The following is a 17,489-nucleotide window of genomic DNA, read 5'->3' as shown; positions in this document are numbered from 1 at the left end:
TGCCAGTATTTATAAAACTTTTAGAAAGAGAAAACCATCCCTGAAAACTGGAAGTTTCAGCTCTTCTTAAAATCCAGGGTTTGCACTGAAATCAATGACTCTGGGATGCTGATCTCTTTAGTGCTTATCTTGCTCATGTTCATTATTACCTCACTGCACACATGTGGCGTAAGTTAAACTTTTCCAGTAAATAAAAAAGAACAACGGAAAAGATACAGAGGTTGTATGAAGGGCTCTGTGGGCACATCATAGTTATTGTGCCGCAGCACCAAATGGAAGGCAGTTATCTGTCAGTGCACCCTTAGGTCTTGTTTTATAGAGGTTGGGTTGGAGGGGTTCAAGGCCTGTACTGCTTGTCTTTTCATGGGCTGTAAGGACTTTGTGGTATGGATGGATTCACACATGCATGGCGGGGTTTGTAGTCTGTAGCGTAGGGAGTGTGCCTGCCATGACAGTTGGTGGGGGCTAATGTCCAGGGGAAGGGCGCGTACCAGACCTCTGCTAGGCATACCTTTACACTGAACAGTTAACTTTTAAAGGTACTGATGTTCGCAGAATGTCCTGAATTTTGTTTCATATGTTTGGTCCATTGTAAAAAAGGTGGTTTTCTAGCAATTTGGTGGCAAAGCATTCAACACTGAAGTTAGGAAAATAACAGTACACATTTGGGTCAGACAATACCATTATAAAAAGATAAAACAAACAAAAAAATCATGCTATGCTAATGCAGAACCGGTTATTCTATCAAATTCTTAAGTTCACTAACAGGTTGAGAGTTATGTGCAGACTACCTGTGTTTTTTGACACGTTTGGGTTCATTTGCATGGTGTTGTGGTTGGCTGGAAAATTACTGGCAAGTCATAAAGGCTTGAGGTTAGAGGCTGGTGGCAGATGTCTGAGTTTCAGGCTTCCTACTCTTTGGAAGGTTCATGTTGGCCCAATTAAAAAAAAATCCCTGGCCTTTGTCAAACGAGGGGATGGTCATCTTTGTTTGGATGTTTTGCTCTGGGAGGTTGAGAAGTCATCAGACAACTTATATAGAAGATTCTATAGGAATGAGAAGTGTATAAAATGGTTCTCTGACAGAGTAGCTAATGCATGAAACAGATTACCAAGTTACATTAAAGCAAGTACTAGTTTAGATATTTTAAGAACAGCCTGGCCACTTATTATGGAACAAGTATTTTGGTATATTGGCAAACTAGAAGGGCATAAATGCCCATGCTTGAAATTTGTGTATGTATGTATGGCTCATATGCACTTTTCCCACTACTTGTAGTGAGTGGGCATTGCTACTGCCCAGATGTGGCAGAATTGACAGACTTTCTTATAATTTAAGCCGTTATTTAAATTTTGGAGTGAGAGTTTCTTGGTGCATAGCACATATTTTAGGTATTAATAAACTTTGGCTTTGTAGGATGGATAATAGCAGACAGCTGAGCTTCAGGCTACAGATCCTTTAGGACATGCAAGCCAATGATTTCATCAGCATGTTAAATTTCTGAGCAGCTAAGGATGGTCATTCTGGTATGTGGTCCTTTGTCCTGCTGTTCATTGTCCAGATTTCTTGTGGAAGTGGGGGTATTGTGAGATGTTGACAGGTATGTGGGGTGATATGGACTGCAAGATATTCCTTCACCATGTTAGGGCAGTGTTGTGCTGCATTGAGTTGGGGGAGGGGAGAGATGGGTGACAGGGAAATTGGGGTTAATTTGGAGGGGCAGAGCATAGGTAACATGTGCTGCATGTTTTTTGGGGTTTTTTTGTTAATGATTCTTGTGGTTTACCATGAACAGCTAGCGAACTGCTGGCTCAGAAAGTGGGTAAAACCCTTGCGATACTGCACTTTGAGGAATATGGCTTTCCACAGATTTCTTGTTCTAAAAGTTTGGTATGCGCAGAATGTGCAGGTCGCTGCCTCATACTGGTCATTTTCAGAAAATTGTGGTTATCTACCAACTTAGTGCAATATTTATATAAAAATGTATATAAAATTGTCCCTGGTTTGGGGCCTTTGCTCTGCTTTTCATTAGAGTTTTGTCCAGAGTGTTTGGCTTGAAGTGGACTGAGTCCACAGAATGAGCAGCTAGCAAACTGTGGATGGTGAAAGGTGATCATACTGACATTGTGTTTGCTTTGTAGACACATGGTAATGGACTTTGATCCCCACCTTCAATTTAGGGGGGGGGTCACAGTGCCTATATGGATGAAGGGGTTGAATTGGTGAAACTATGAAAGGAATCGAGTGCTTCTTTATTTTCCATCACTGCCTAAGCAGCAACTGCTAATAATGCACTTAAAGATGGTGCTTGTGTAAAATGGGGGGGGGGGGCAGGCAGTTTCTGGGGCTGGGGAGGTCAGAGTTTTAGTGTATACCTTTCATTGATGTTGTTAGTGAGGTTGAATTCGTTCATCCACATGGTCATAGTCAATGCTGTTTGTGTCATCTTGCATTAATTTGTTTCCTGGGTAGTTTGCAGTCCATATGTCTTAACCACATAATGCAGACTATGGCTCTTTTAGCGAGTGAAGTTAGTAATTCAATGGATGCCATAGAAGGTGGATCTGCTTTTTTTTTTTTCCCTCTCCCTCTGAGAACAAGGGGACGATGAGGATGGTGGCAGCTCCATTCCTCGATATATGAATCCTCATCTAAAACCTCTTGCAAGTTTGTTAATGTTATAGGGGTAGTGTTTGTTAAAGCTCTCCTCATTAAATGCAGATGCCACTGCAGGCTCCGTAAACTTCTGTATGGGCAGAAGTATGAGATGGTTTAAATCTTCTTTACCTTCATAGTTTCAACTTTCCTTGGCAGGATGAGGAACACTGCTACTTGTGCGAAAAGGGTAGATGAGGGAAAAACTAAGACGCTCTTAGAATGGTTAAAAGGTGATATTTCATTGATAGAACAGGCTTTTAAGGGAATACTAAGTTTCAGTTTTATTTGTCCCTAATACCAGTTGAATTGTTGTCCCAGAAGATGTGACAGGCTTTTTCATGTGGAATGTTGAGGAATATTAACTTTTATGGCCCCAACTGAAGAACGTTCCTCGACATGGGGGACACTGCAGAGGTATGGTTAGGTTATGGAGGTGTTTCACTCTTTGATCGAAGTGTTAATTTTCATGGCTAGGAAAAGGTTGCTGTTAGAGTTGCTTGTAGAATAAGGCAGCGCGTGACAGAAGCTGTCAAGGTTGCATTTTGTAAAAGATGAATATATAGTATTCGTGTAAGTGATCACACAGGGATGTTTGTGTACTGCTTGTTTATTGTAATTCTCTCAGGACTCATCCTTTCATTTTAGAGGATTTATATTTGTATTTTTTTCTTTCTTTTTTTTCTTTTCTTTGCAGATATGGTGCTGTGATGGGTGTTTTACCTGCTGCACCACTACACAGTGGTGTGAAGGAAGTGGGGTTTTGAAAGTGATGGATGTTGATGCAGAGGATGTCCAGGTTCCTGTTGTGGAGTGGCGCACAATGAGGTCACAGGTACTCAGTCTATTTGTGGTCATTAAGGCATATCATTGTTGGTTCGGATTAGTGGTAGTGTGGGCAAGTGTGGAAGACATATGTTGAGGCAGGGAGAAGCTGGGTTGGGGATTGCTTATGGGGAGTCTGGGGTACCACAGGTGGGGTGGAGCCATACCAATTTCAGTATGTATGACTTCTAGAGGCAGGTAAGGTTTCATGGGGCACATTAGGTATATGGATATGTTGGGGAATATTGGAGGGAATGGGGTTTTGTGGTTACACAGAAGTTAGAAGCCTTAAGCAAGGCATTGTTTAGGCTTGCTGTTGGATTTTGGGGTATCACTTTATAAGGCAGGCTTATGGTAGGGCGTGGCTAGATTGATTACATTTGTGTTGCAGTAGGCTGGGCACCCTTTATAGGAAGGCATACATTTTTGGGCTGTTTTTCATAAATTCTGGTTTTCTGGCAATTAGTGTCAAATCATTAAGATTTGAAGTTAGAGAATTCCCTTCAGAAAATTCATGCTTATGCACACCTCTTCTATTTTTCTAAGTTTGTGACAGCAATATTTAAAATTGTCCCTCTTTTGGACTTTGTCCCACTTTTGTTTATGTCTTTCTCCACATTTCTTGGTCTAAGAGGCTGAAAGGTGTGTAAGCGAGTTGTATATTTTTCAGAAAGTTAATCCTGACAGAGAGAGGTTACAAAAAGAACAGCACTGTGACATGCTTAGTGAGGGGGAGGCAGTGTAAGACTGATGAGCAGTCAAGTTGTGGCCATGGCAAGATGGTTCATGATGGAGTTGTTTCAGAAGGATTGCATTGGTAGGCCACAGGGACAGTAACTAGAGAGCATGTGACTTGGGGTGTAGATGCAGGTGGTACACCTGATTTGCTGGCATTATAGTTTGGGGGAATGATTAGATTCCATTACTGGGGGGTAATGTTATGTTGGCCAAGACTTTAAATGGATTAATTGGAAGTGTAATCAGTTTGTATATATGATGTGTAGAGCTTTTGGTGTGTTGGTTTTCTGGGAGAGAGAGTTTACAGTCATTTTGGGTGTACTGGTGGGCCACTGGATTTAGTGAGGGAGGAGAATTCATAAAAAAAACTCTGTTGGCCATTCTTACATCTGCTGCGGAGGCTAAAGGGGGCTGCAGTTAGGCTAGACAGCACGCAATTGGGCTTGCATTGTTTCAGATGACATGGCACCCCCTTAAAGTCTTTGTAAGGCTTTTGCAAAGGTATGATGTGGGAATAATTCTGGAGATAGAGTTGGAAAGTTATGAGAGGATTGGTGATTTAAAGAGGTTATATCAAGGTTTGGGTATTGTGTGGTCGGGGATAGTACCATGGTTATTTTAGCTTTGGGGGAGGGCTTATCTGTTTAAGCTCAGCTATTTAGACAACTGATTGCTTCAGAGATTAGTTTGCTAGGGTACTGGGAGGTTGATGACAGGGATAAAGTTTGGTTCAGAGGGTATGGCGTACACCAAGTGACTTTGGTTAGACCTTTAGGTGTGGTTAGGTTTATTTTTGGAGGATTTGTTGGAAGTTTTGGAATGAAAGAGGGGGAACAGCCTGGCCAGACTGGTGGGCAGAGATGATGCCAGGCTTGTCCTTCTTCTGTTTCCCCTCTGGTGTTGGAGGTTAATTTTAATGAGTTGGGAAATTCAAGTAAGTGTTTGGACACTGCTTGACAAGTATAAATAAGCAAGATGAGGACATTGAAAAACAAAATAGATTTCATTTATTCCAATAAACAAACTTCTTCAGATCAAGTAAAACAAAAAGTCACAGTTTAAACAACATACAGTCTCAATAGTAGTGACTGTGTTCAGGCAATATGTAAAAATTGGGACTTATTCAAAAAGGACAACACAGTACACCAAAAACTTGGTAATCACCCATTGGTTGTTTATAGAAAGGCAAAAAACCTCAAAGCCCTCCTTGAATGATATAACATTAAAAAACCAATGACAGCTGGCATGTTTAAAAAGTTCAATACAAGTTGAACCTAAGAGCTAACTGAAATTCAAGAATGGTGATCTATTTAGCTATATGCCAAACCTGTACAGCTTATGAATTTATGAACATACTTATGCAATCAGGAAGCAGAAACTTGACAATGCACTAGCAAAACATATTTTAGTTTATCCCAACCATATGTTTAAATTTCTGATTATTGACCAAATTACACAAGACTTCAGGGTGCTCCTCTCCCACTTAAGTTACAGTTCGCCAGGTCTGAATGAGAACTGTTCTTTAAGTAGTGTTCTTAAACTTAGGAGCCTCAACAGGTAGGCTGTGTCAGGTCATCTTCCACACTAGTTATTCTAATGCTTTTGAGCACCTTGGTTCAGTGACCTTTGTGTATTTTTTGCTGAGTGTTTTTTGCTGAGAATTTGTAGTTTTATCTTGGTATATTACTTATTACCAATTATGTTTTGCACACCAGATGTGCTTCAACATACACAGTTTAGTGCACTAACACAGGTATTTGTATTAACTCAGTTTTATAAACACCAGCGGAGTTTTTATGCACTTGTAATTATTACTTTTTTGCCTTACTAGTTTAGTCGTAGGCTAGATATACACATTTTTTTATAGACAACGCTAGTTGTACTTTTAGTCTGACTATTTGAAAAGCAGTTTTTAGTCTAGTTGTGTTCTTAAATAGGGCGTGTTTTGTAAGTCAGCTTTCACTTTAAGTATTTAATTGACTTTGTAAGTATCAGCCCAGAGAGTATTTAAACTGTGACTTTTTGTTTTACTTGATCTGAAGAAGTTTGTTTATTGGAATAAACAAATTTGTGCTACTGTGTGGTTTCTTCTCTATTTTGTTTTTCAGTAGTCTGTTTTGCCTGTTCAGTTTACAAGGTGAGGACATTGCTTATTTGGTTGGATGGTTATTTCAATGAGTTTGGAAATGCAAGTGAGCAGTTGGACGCTGCTTGATAAATAAAATAAGTGAGTCGACGTAAGAATGATGCTTACTTGGTCAGGGTGAGCGGGGTCATCCTGCCCTAAGTTAACTGTTATATGGATGTTTATGCTGTGATTAATAAATGAAAATATTAGTTGGTCAATGAAGTTATGTCTATGAAATTTCAATAAAGGTTGTCAAATGTCATTTGGTGTGATGAGTGTTTATTGAAGGGGACCTGGACAATAAAACCTTACCTGATATATCTGCTGTGCAGTCACCGATTTTAATTTTAAATATAATTAGCCCACCATCATCATATACTGCCAGGTAAACATGAAGCAAAACTGTGCTACTAGTGAAGATGCACATTTTTTTTTCAAATATACTTGTTTATTTGGGGTAATGTGCGGTTTACCAAAAAGATAAAATATTATTGTACATAAAGAAATAATTCATTTTCATGATTTTAATTAATAGTCTTATGGATTTTTGTTTTAGGGTGCATTTTAGTTTTACTGGGATTTTATAATCTGACTATTGATTACTGAGACCTATTCAGTGAAACCTCTAAATATATAATTTTCTAAAACATTTCTGTTGTAAGCATCATTGTTTTCCACTCTTCATAACCATGTTATTGCACTGTACCAAACTAAGTTTGGATTTTGCAGTAATGACTATAGTTTTCTGATATACCATAAATGACAGTCTATCTAATGTAATGTTGTTTGTCTTTTCCCGATTAGGGGTCACCACAGCGGAACTCCAGTCTGCTAATGATTGGCAGTAGATTTTTTTTTTTATGGTGCCAAGTTGCCAGCCCGATGCCCAACCTTCAGCGAAGGCACGCCCATTCACACATGTCTTTCAGAGGCCACTCAACAGCGGGGAGGACATGCAGACTCCACAAAGAAGGCACTCCAGCCGTGAATCAAACAGGAGAACCTCTTGCTGTGAGGCAACAACACTACCGTTGTACCACCGCGGCTACTAATCAGTGATAACAATGGGTCAAAGAAACTGGGAAGTTAGTCGATTTAAACAAGTAGTAAAGCTGCAACAGAATATCATAAACAAACACTAAGCTCCTATACAAAATGTGATGAATTGGTCAGCTATGTCAATTACTAACTGCACTGACTTGTTAGACAGTGGAATTAACTGAAACTGAAATATAAGAAGCTAAATATGTGAGTAGAGCCCTCATACAAAATGCCAACATTTTACTTTGTAGAGGCTATAATAAATGATCAGTTGTGAATAAATGGTAAAAAGATAATTTCATAACCGTCAGAAATTACAAATCTATAAGACTGTCCCCTGCTGTGGCCATACAATCAGCATATGTACAACCTGATGCTGCTGTCTCTGCTGTAAATTATCAATTGCAGTTCTGCTGGCACAGCAGGTAAGCATTTGCAGTCATTTCTTTCTTTCTAATCTCATGCTCTCTGAGATTTATGGAGACTTAAATCATTTGTTTTTTATTTCCCCATCATTTAGCCAGTGTGTAATTGTTTGATCATATTACCTGCCAACCTGTCAATATCAATACAGTATCAAAAGTCTTTTTTGACACCGAACCAGGTTGCCTGTACAATGCTAAGAGATCATTTTGCTTGAAAGGGAAAGCAGTATGTTAAATCCCAAAGGAAAATTCTTAGTAAACACAATTTTAAATATTTATTTCAGCTCAAACCACCATTACGAAGACTGAATTGCTTATACTCTTGACAGAATATAGTAAAAATTTTTAAAATATATCTTATACAAGTATCATTCCACCTGCAATTTATCTGGCATTTGAGCAGCTTCAGGAATGGGTGTTTTGATTTTTGGAATTCCATACAAAAAAGGTCACCTATCCTTAGATTAGAGCTTTAAGTAGTGGCCACAGTGGACTTACAAAGAATAGGGACTTAAGTGCATCAGACAGGGTTTAGAAAGGACATGCAATTTTACCGTCTTACTTTTGCAAGTTACTTCTCAGTATGTGACTCAGAATGAGTCAATAAGAAAATTTAAACATCCAGACTAGAGCAATAATTAAACAACTGCAAAAATGCATAATGTATTTTGCAAGAAAAATCACTTAAAATTAAATAGTCTTTTTAACAAGAGACAATAGCAGACACACTGTGATGTGTTGTTCCCCAGTAGGCAACATCTACAGTGTCCTAAGCAGACAACAAAATATACTAACAAAAAACAGCAATATGGATCTCTTTGGTCAAGAAGTACAAAGTGGTGTGGTCATCCATGCAAAACGACATGGGCATCAGAATGAAGCCATGTAATTATATGTCTGAGCTCAATAGGTAGCCCGTCACATCAGACAAGGTCAATAGGTTCATACCCAATGTCAAGTACCCAACTGCCTCCATTATTGTTTTCTTAGATCTGCCAACATAAGTTCATGTTATTTAATTTTTTGTCATGGTAAAACTAACCAGACTTTACATATTTTCAAAAGTAACTCAAAATAGTGGCCCATTTAAGAGATCTACATAAGGAAGGGATATATGCAAGATGAGCTTTGAAAGATTAAACCTAGGCATGTATTAAATAGCTATTTGGTAGAATATAACTTACACAAATGTATTATATATTAGGAAATGTAAAATATAGAAATAATTCATGTATATCCCCAGTACAAGTGTTATACCCTAAGATGAAAAAAACAATAGTGCTGTATTGCTAGTCAGTAAATGACAACTGGACATTGTTTGAATAACCGACTTGCATTGCTAAGAGTGTGTTTCAATCAACAAATCACAAACTGGTGAGCTAAACTGCAAGAAGAAGAGCAAGAGGCACCAGAAGCATTGAGGAAGAGGTTGCAATGGAGGAGGTGAAATAGTCATTGAATGGGAGGATGAAGCCCAGCGAAGAAAAACATGTATTGTATGGCACTTAGCCACTACAAGAGGTTGTGGAGTTGCACAAGCACAGGACAGATAGACAACTGGCTATAGATGTCTACACTGCAAATATATCTGGTCATTAAATATTTGCCATACTACTGCTCCCCTTAATTTTGCCTACTGTTTTCATCTTGTCCATTGTAAACATTTAGATTGTCTTGCATGGTATGTGTGATAACAGCTGGTCAGTAATGTCAGACCTGACACTATGATTTTATTTTTTTCTCCTGAACATGCAAGTAGATGTAAAACATGTTATTCTTTTAACTTTATAAATGAACTTCCCTAACTGACTGCAGTTAATGCAGGAGATTAATACTCGAGGCAGTTAATGCATTACATCCCACAAATCAAGGTTTAGTTCCCTCAGCCTCTATTCCCTCCTGTGAGCAAAGTAATTTCCATAGACAGTGCTTCCAGGCTGAGTCTAAAAAGGTCCATGTAAATTACTGCACATTCACATTCACCAGGCATTTGTAAAGTAAATAAGTACATACATAATAGTTACAGATAGTTACACACTGCATTTTTACATGAGCATCTGAGCCCCCCAAGCTTTTCTGTGTTGGAGGAAAGCCTTCTAGCTTATCAGTGTGAGTGGTAAGCACTAGGTAGCCTATCTACCACAAGAGGAGTGGTTTCTGGCCCAGAAATTGTAATTTATTGGCCATTTGGGCAGTTTTTCCATATCTTTCAACTTTTTGGTTTAAAAGCCAGCATTTGTGCTTGTTTCCTGCCTTTCCTTTAACTAATCTAGTCCAGATACAGATTTGCTGTATCCATGACTGTTTGTAAACTTCTGAGCTGTGCCAAAGTCTGCTCTTCAATTTTTTCCCTTAGATCTGCTAGCTCTCTCCTCTCCTGCACTTTTACTAGCTTATTAGTCTAGCACTTTACCAGACTTCTTCTGCAATTATTGTAGCACACAAAGTGCTACCAGCACTAAACGTTCTACAAGGAAACAGCTCCAGTACTTATTATTAATGCCTACCCCTCCAAGCATGTCTAAAGGTCAGTTCCCTGTGCTTTCTTCTTTCAACCTGGTGAACTTGGGCATCCTGAGGCAATATAGCAACTGTCTCATATACTCTGACAACTCTCTCCTCTTACCTCCCAACACTCACACTTGTGAGACATGCGCTTATATATCCATATTGGAAGCCATGCACTCTCCAGCAAAGACTGGAATAGCTGGTCAAGAGGAGAAGGTCAGCACTTGCACCACACCACATGGAGCACATAGCCCTCTAGAACACACACCAGCACTGCCTTCACATAAAAATACAAACCACACACCCACCTTCTTGGAGGCTGTCAATAAAAATCTACCCAAACAGCAGAGACCTCCAAGGCAGAAACGCACTCGACCAACATAACACAGAACTAATCACGAGGCACATAACTCTCTTAAACAGTGTTGCACTCAACCAAAGCCCCTAAGGCAAAACAGCATGTCCAACACACGAGTCATAGGTGACTCAATAGTGAGGTACACTGATGTCCCACTCACTAGGTTGAATAAGGAGAAAGTAACAGTCAGCTGCCTGTCAGATGCCAGGATCTGCCACATAACGCATGCACTCAGGTCCCTCAACAACAGGTACAAATATGACTCTGTCATTGTACATGTGGGTGTGAATGACCTGAAACATACCTCCCTGGACTACATGAAAAGAGACATGGAGAAGCTCTCGGAATATGTAGTCCAGGCAGGTATGACCCTAGCCCTGAGCAGCATTCTACCATCACCCAGAATGATACCACAGTGCAAGCAGAAAATGGCTGATTTCAACAATTGGCTAAGTTTCTCGTGTCATTTTATGGGGATCCAGTATCTGTCTACCTGGGATGACATGATTGACAGACCTCGATGCTATGCCAGAAATGGCCTGCATCTGTCACCCCTTAGTTTCTAGATACTGGCCAAGGGTCTTGCCACCCCTATAGTGCCTTTTTGAGTGATTTTCCAAAGACCAAATTACCACCATAACAGCTACAAACAAATGAAATCTGTGGGTCATGCTGCTCAATGCTAGAAGTCTAAATCTCAAAATACACTCGCTCAAACATCAACATCTGTGCTGTAAGAGAGTCCTGGTTTAAAGCAGTAGAAAGCACCCCTGCACTACCAAGCTACAACACATTCCACACCTTTCAGCCCCAGAATTTGGACCGAAGCTCCAAAGGCGGTGGTGCTTCCATATTCATAAAGGATGTGCAAACCTCCAGACAGGTAACCCAACATAACGCATCAGAGATACTTCAGGTGCAGCTAACATTGGGTGAGACAGTGATTCAGGTTGTAGCCTGCTATAGATTCCCCAACCATGTCCCAAGACTCACACTCCACATTCCTAATCACCCTGGAGAATATTAGGGTCCAACCTAACACTCTCATACTGGGTGACTTCAACTACTCCTCCATTAACTGAGAAAAGTACTCATGTACCAATACACTTGCCCAATGTTTCCTGGAACTCATTATTTCCAATGCCCTGGACCAATTTGTTCTTACCCCCACTAGAGGTAGCAACATCCTTGACCTGGTCATTACTAACATGGGCGACCATTGCTCTATACCAATAGTCAACTCCTCCCTGGTTAGATCTGACTAAAAAGTAATCACCTTGGAAATACACATCCCTCCCACCCACCCTGCAAAGGTAACCACCATGAAAAACTTCTCCAAAGCTAACTTTGGGCTCCTAAAAACAGAGGTGGCTAACTTCACGGCACCCATGCAAATAGACAACAGTTGCATGACCGCCAAATCATACACAAATGCACTGTACGAACATGTACAAAAATGCATGGATCTCACCATACCCAATAGAACCAAGACACTCTCCTCCAAAAAAGGAAGCCAATCTGGTGGTCCCCTGCCATAAACAAACTCTACAACAGAAGCAGGAAACTGATGAGGAATAAGGTGAAGTCCCAAGAGTGGTCCAGTGGTCCCAAGAGTCCCTTATCAACCGCAACAAAAAGTTGAGATCCTTCATCAAATCCTCTAAAGCTAGCTATGAAAACAGGATTGGAGCAGATAGTAAAGACAACCACAAGGCCTTCTATAGTTATGTAAAGAATCTCCATGGCAATACCCAGATTTGCTTTGAGCTACTGCACAATGGTACCGCCTATACTGAGCCAACAGATATTGCCAATATACGGGCCAACAAATTCATTTCCAACTTTACCCCTTCCCCCAAAGGACCAATCACAATACCAGTAGATTGCCAGGCACCCAGTATTACTGCTGCATAGGTTAAAACAGCACTGTCCAAGACCAAGAATACAGCTTCTATGGGATCTGACAATATCCCTGGCTGTGTTCTACATGAACTACAGAGTGAACTGGCACCTCACCTGTGCACCCTTTTCAATCACAGCCTCACCTCAGGCTTTGTACCTACTGAATGGTGCACTGCTACAGTCATCCCTCTCCACAAAAGAGGAGCAATTACAGACCCTGGGAACTATCACTCCATTAGCCTGGCAAGTCTTATATGCAAAGCTATGGAACGCATCATCATGGACCTAATAAACAAGAGTATAGGGAATCTCCAAACTCTGGCTCCCACACAGTTTGGTTTTGTGAAGGGTAGATCATGCCTGCTCAACCTGGTCAACTTCTTTGAGTCAGTCACCAGAGCTGTAGATGAAGGCAAAGTGGTTCATACAGCCTACCTTGATCTGGCCAAGGCCTTTGATACCATTTCCCACTCAGGTATCATAGAAATACTCACTAAGCTAGGCATCAACCCCTATATCACTAGGTGGGTTGCAAACTGGCTCACGGACAGAACCCACAATGTTAAAGTAGCTAACTCCAAGTCAGACTGCCGACCAGTCATGAGTGGAGTCCCACAGGGTTCAGTCCTGGGTATTCTCCTGTTTGGTATCTACTTCCCTGAATTCCAGGCCAACACGACAGGACTCTGACTGACAAAGTTCACAGACGATTGCAAGTTGGGAGCTATTATTAACTCCCCAAGTGATGTTGACATCCTACAGTAAGGCCTCACTGAGGCCAATGACTAGTGTCAGAACCATGGCCTTAAGCTCAATGCCAAAAAAATGTGTTGTCATCCACTTTGGGAAAAACCCAGTTCCCATGAATTACCACATTGATGGTAGTCCACTGAACACAGAAGGTGTTATAAGAGATCTGGGAACACAGGTTGACAGCAACCTCTCTTTTGGCCACCACATTGCCACTGTGGTCAGAAAGTCCTTTTATGTGGCATATCTCATTACAAAGGGTTTTGCATCCAGGAAGAAAGAGGTCATTGTCTCCCTCTACTTTTCCGTCATTAGGCCAGTCATTGAGTACAATGCCCCATTTGGCATGTACTTTACTAGACACCTGCAACAACAGGAGAGGTCACAAAAGTACTTCACAAAGAGGATCATAGACCTTAAACCCTTGTCCTACATGGACAGGCTCAAAAAACTCCAACTATTCTCTGTCTCATATTGCCTACTTAGAGGCGATCTCTGTTTGACTTACAAAGCCATGTTTGACCCAGCTCTATTAGAGATGCTACAGCTAAAGAAATCCCAAACCCTCCGCACCACATGCTCCAGAGACCTCGCCCTCATTACCACAATCAACAGAACATGCTGGAGGGACAGATTCATAACACAGAGACTGCCCATGCTATGGAATAGACTTCCCATGCATGTCAAGCAGAGAACCTTACTGGCCCTCTTCAAGTAGTAATCTTGATGAGTGGATGGGAAATAGAAAATTCACCCCGGGGATCACTCCAGTGGCTCTACATGACAGAGGCACTGGGAACTAAGCTCAGGTGGCACAATGTCAGGGTAATCCTATGGGCTAGGCTTGTAAAGGCTCCAGGGCCATTAGCCTAGTACACGCCTATGAACTTATGATGTTGGCCCTTTGTCTACAATAATTTTTTGCTTTGACGTGCATTCCTGAGAAAAGAAGGTGAGTTGTATGTTGCTATAAGTTAGGGAAGAAGGCTTCTCTGTGCTGACTTTCCATACATATTGGCTGCATGTGGAAATAGCAGTTCACCCCTGCTCCTATATGGGAGAGGGAATTCCTTACCACCTACTGACTGGATGGCCCAGGTTTGAGTGCCACCTTGTATTCAAGGCCAAGATTAAGGGATGTAGCACTAAGCCTTGCTGATATCACAGGTGTCCTTTAACAAAGTAAGGCACCCCTCACACATTACACACCCTCAGACCCTTTCATGCAACTATACCTCAGCAAATTTGTCATGCAGTGATGCATTTATTGAGCATAACCTTTCAGGTTTCATTTCATTGAGCAAATGTACTTTGGTGTGTCACAGAGGAATGAAAAAGAAATAGTACAATAATGTAATAAAAAAAAAATTATGTCAGTTCAACTTTCTGCATCAAACAGGAAAACTTTTTTCAGCATTTTAGTTAAATTACTATAATTTATAAGAGTTCTGTATTATTTTATTTTTCATTGCTTATAAAAAAATAATGAAAAATATATACTTTGTGTAGACCTAGCCAATCCTCAACAGAAAATACTTTACACATAGCTCTATATAATAAGACAGACATTTGGTTCAGACATTGCAAATGTTTGTTTCCATTTCTTCTTATTCTAAAGTATTAACATTTTAAATATTTTTATTAATATGCATTGATTCTAAATATATCTTCTCATATGGATGTGTATTACTAGACTGTGCCATTTCATATGGACTGAATGTCAAGTACATTACACTGCAATTTCTTACTTTTTGCATGAGAATGTTGCTTATTACAAGTATATATATTTTCTCTATGTTTCTTTCTGTCGTTCCTTTATTAGTGTTCTGTGGAAGTGTATACAGCCTGTTTGCACTGAATTTATTTTCTTGCAAAAGACCATTTGTTGTTGATTCTTTATCTTCTGTTAGTATTGTAGAGTCATAAGCTGTTTTTCAATACAATGTTGCTTTGTGTAGCAAAACTCCCTGAGGTACTTAAGGGCCACTGTCAGTAAATGTTTTCTCCTTAACAAAATCAAATAAATCTGATTCTTATAAACAAAGTTAACACCGTATTAATGTGAAAACTGCTTTATGAAAGCAAAGCAAAAAAATCCTGTACCACATTTACTGGCAGAAAAATTTTTTCTTTAACATTTATATAAATTAGAATCAAGTCAATTAGATATAACATAAAAATGGTATTACACATCTCCCTCTGTACTGTTCTAGTCAACCGTATCAACAATTAACAAACTAGAAAATATACCTCACCTGTGGACTGCCTTGCTGGTCAAAAATTTGCCAGATATACCAACGTTCTTTTTTACTGTTTCGCCTGAGGCGGAATGTAAACACTAACGAATATTCTTCTGGAAATCCATTAAAAAAGACTATCCTAGAAAAAAAAGAGTTTATATTAATTTTTGAAGTTAGATTTTATATGTCAGTGATTGTTTAAGAAATGTTAGTATGCAAATCCAGTAAAGACTGACGTCATCATATGACTATGGAATTCTGGTACAGCTTTGGAATTAAAAACTAGAAAAAGTTTGGACATTCAAACCTCTTTTTGTGTAGGCATGGGGAGAAATGCTTCACTTAGTAGTTTCTAATATATAAAACCAAACAAAGAGTACAGTCAGACAGAAAGCTTAATTGATTAAGCTGTTTGAGTTCCTTAATGTATGTTGATTTTATTAATAAAATTGATTTATATTTCTATTTTTATTGTATGTCTTTATTAACAATATGTCTGTCTGTCATTATTATGTTGTGTCAACAAATGTAAAATAAATAAATAAATAAATAAATAAACTAATACATTGCAATATGCCTAAGGCAGCAAAATAATTGTATAATTCACTGGCACATCCATACAGATTATATTATGCAGGAAGCAGCAAAACAATATGTGTAATTATTTAAAATATTAAATGAAATTAATTTGACTGAGAAATGCAGCAGTAATAGATGGTAAATAGTAATGGCCAACTAGACGTCAAAAGATAGTTGTGGATGACGTGATAAGGAAAATTGCCGAGGGGGGATTCATAAAGGTTACCAGAAAGTTTACACTCTGTGTATACTTTGCATACACTTTCTGAATTCAAGAACAAGGTATTTCAACAGGCTTTTTCTTCTAAGTTGAATTTTCTTCTAAGTTATCCAAACAATGAACAAAACAACTCCTTAATCACTGTATGTTAGACGGCACCCACCGTCTATGCTATTGTACAAGGTAGCGAGTGATACATGACTCGAACAGGGATAAAATAAATTTAATGACAGACTGAAACTCATAGTACATCCACAAAACAAGCAATTCATAAAGAGGGTGCTATCTAACATACATAGATTCATAGGTTCATAGATTAGTACTAAGCTAACTGCCCTTGCGAGCCATTTTAAACTTAGTCAATTATCCCTTGTGAGAATCAAACCTTACAACTTGTGTTTGTAAGGCAAACACCTTAACCATTTGGCCACCCTCCCAACCTCCCAGTGATTAAGGAGTTGTTTTCTTCTAAGTTGAAGACTGACCAATTTAGAAAAGTATTTCAAGACTTTATAAAGGATATATTGTATTTATTATAATCAATTTGTACTTTCAGAGGTGGGCAATAGCCATTACACTGTAGCCTATAAGTTAGTGAGTTTAACAAAAAGACAAACAGTTACTTGCTGTAACTGTTCTCTGTTTGGTATTGGGGATTGTTCTCAGCTGTTTATGATAAGGCTGCATAATATGGTGAGTTTGAAACAACTATGAGTGGTGCATATTCTAATCCATGGATTAGAATGTTAACTGCTATGCTTTCTTGTATTTGGTGGTCAGGTGGAATAACATTTTATAGACAAATATGAGTTGATCTAATAACATGCTGGTCTGGTTTTCTATGGGGATGTGAAAAGAATGATCTCGATCTAGATCTAGGCCATACTGATAAGTAGATAATGATTTAGGAAGACAAAGTCCAATTGATTATTTAACTAAGACTGCTTATGCAGACAGTAGTCTTTATATTGTTTCTAACAGCATTACTGTTATGTTGGAGGAGCAAGTTGATAATCTGTAATTGGTTACCGAGCTTCTCATAGATTGTCATGCTTTGAAAACACTTTTGTCAAGGAGTGCAGCAGGTTTGTGTTATTTTGTGATTATGATGCTGTATCC

General features: G+C 39.3%; 1 protein-coding gene across 1 annotated transcript in view; it reads right to left on the bottom strand.

Annotated features, from left to right (window-relative positions):
• Positions 1-17,489, bottom strand: part of COL19A1 (collagen type XIX alpha 1 chain) — a gene marked incomplete in the record, with an annotated part of 3,251,042 nt that overhangs the window by 2,490,311 nt on the left and 743,242 nt on the right. The window contains 1 exon segment of the mRNA XM_044063894.1: positions 15,587-15,710. Coding sequence (XP_043919829.1) covers positions 15,587-15,710 — 124 coding nt within the window.

The sequence above is a fragment of the Protopterus annectens genome, chromosome 2.part2 (genome assembly GCF_019279795.1).
Source record: "Protopterus annectens isolate FY-2018-M chromosome 2.part2, PAN1.0, whole genome shotgun sequence".
NCBI classification, from domain to species: Eukaryota; Metazoa; Chordata; order Ceratodontiformes; family Protopteridae; genus Protopterus; species Protopterus annectens.
The sequence above is the reverse complement of the archived record's forward strand: the minus strand, read 5'-3'. Positions and strand labels throughout refer to the sequence as shown.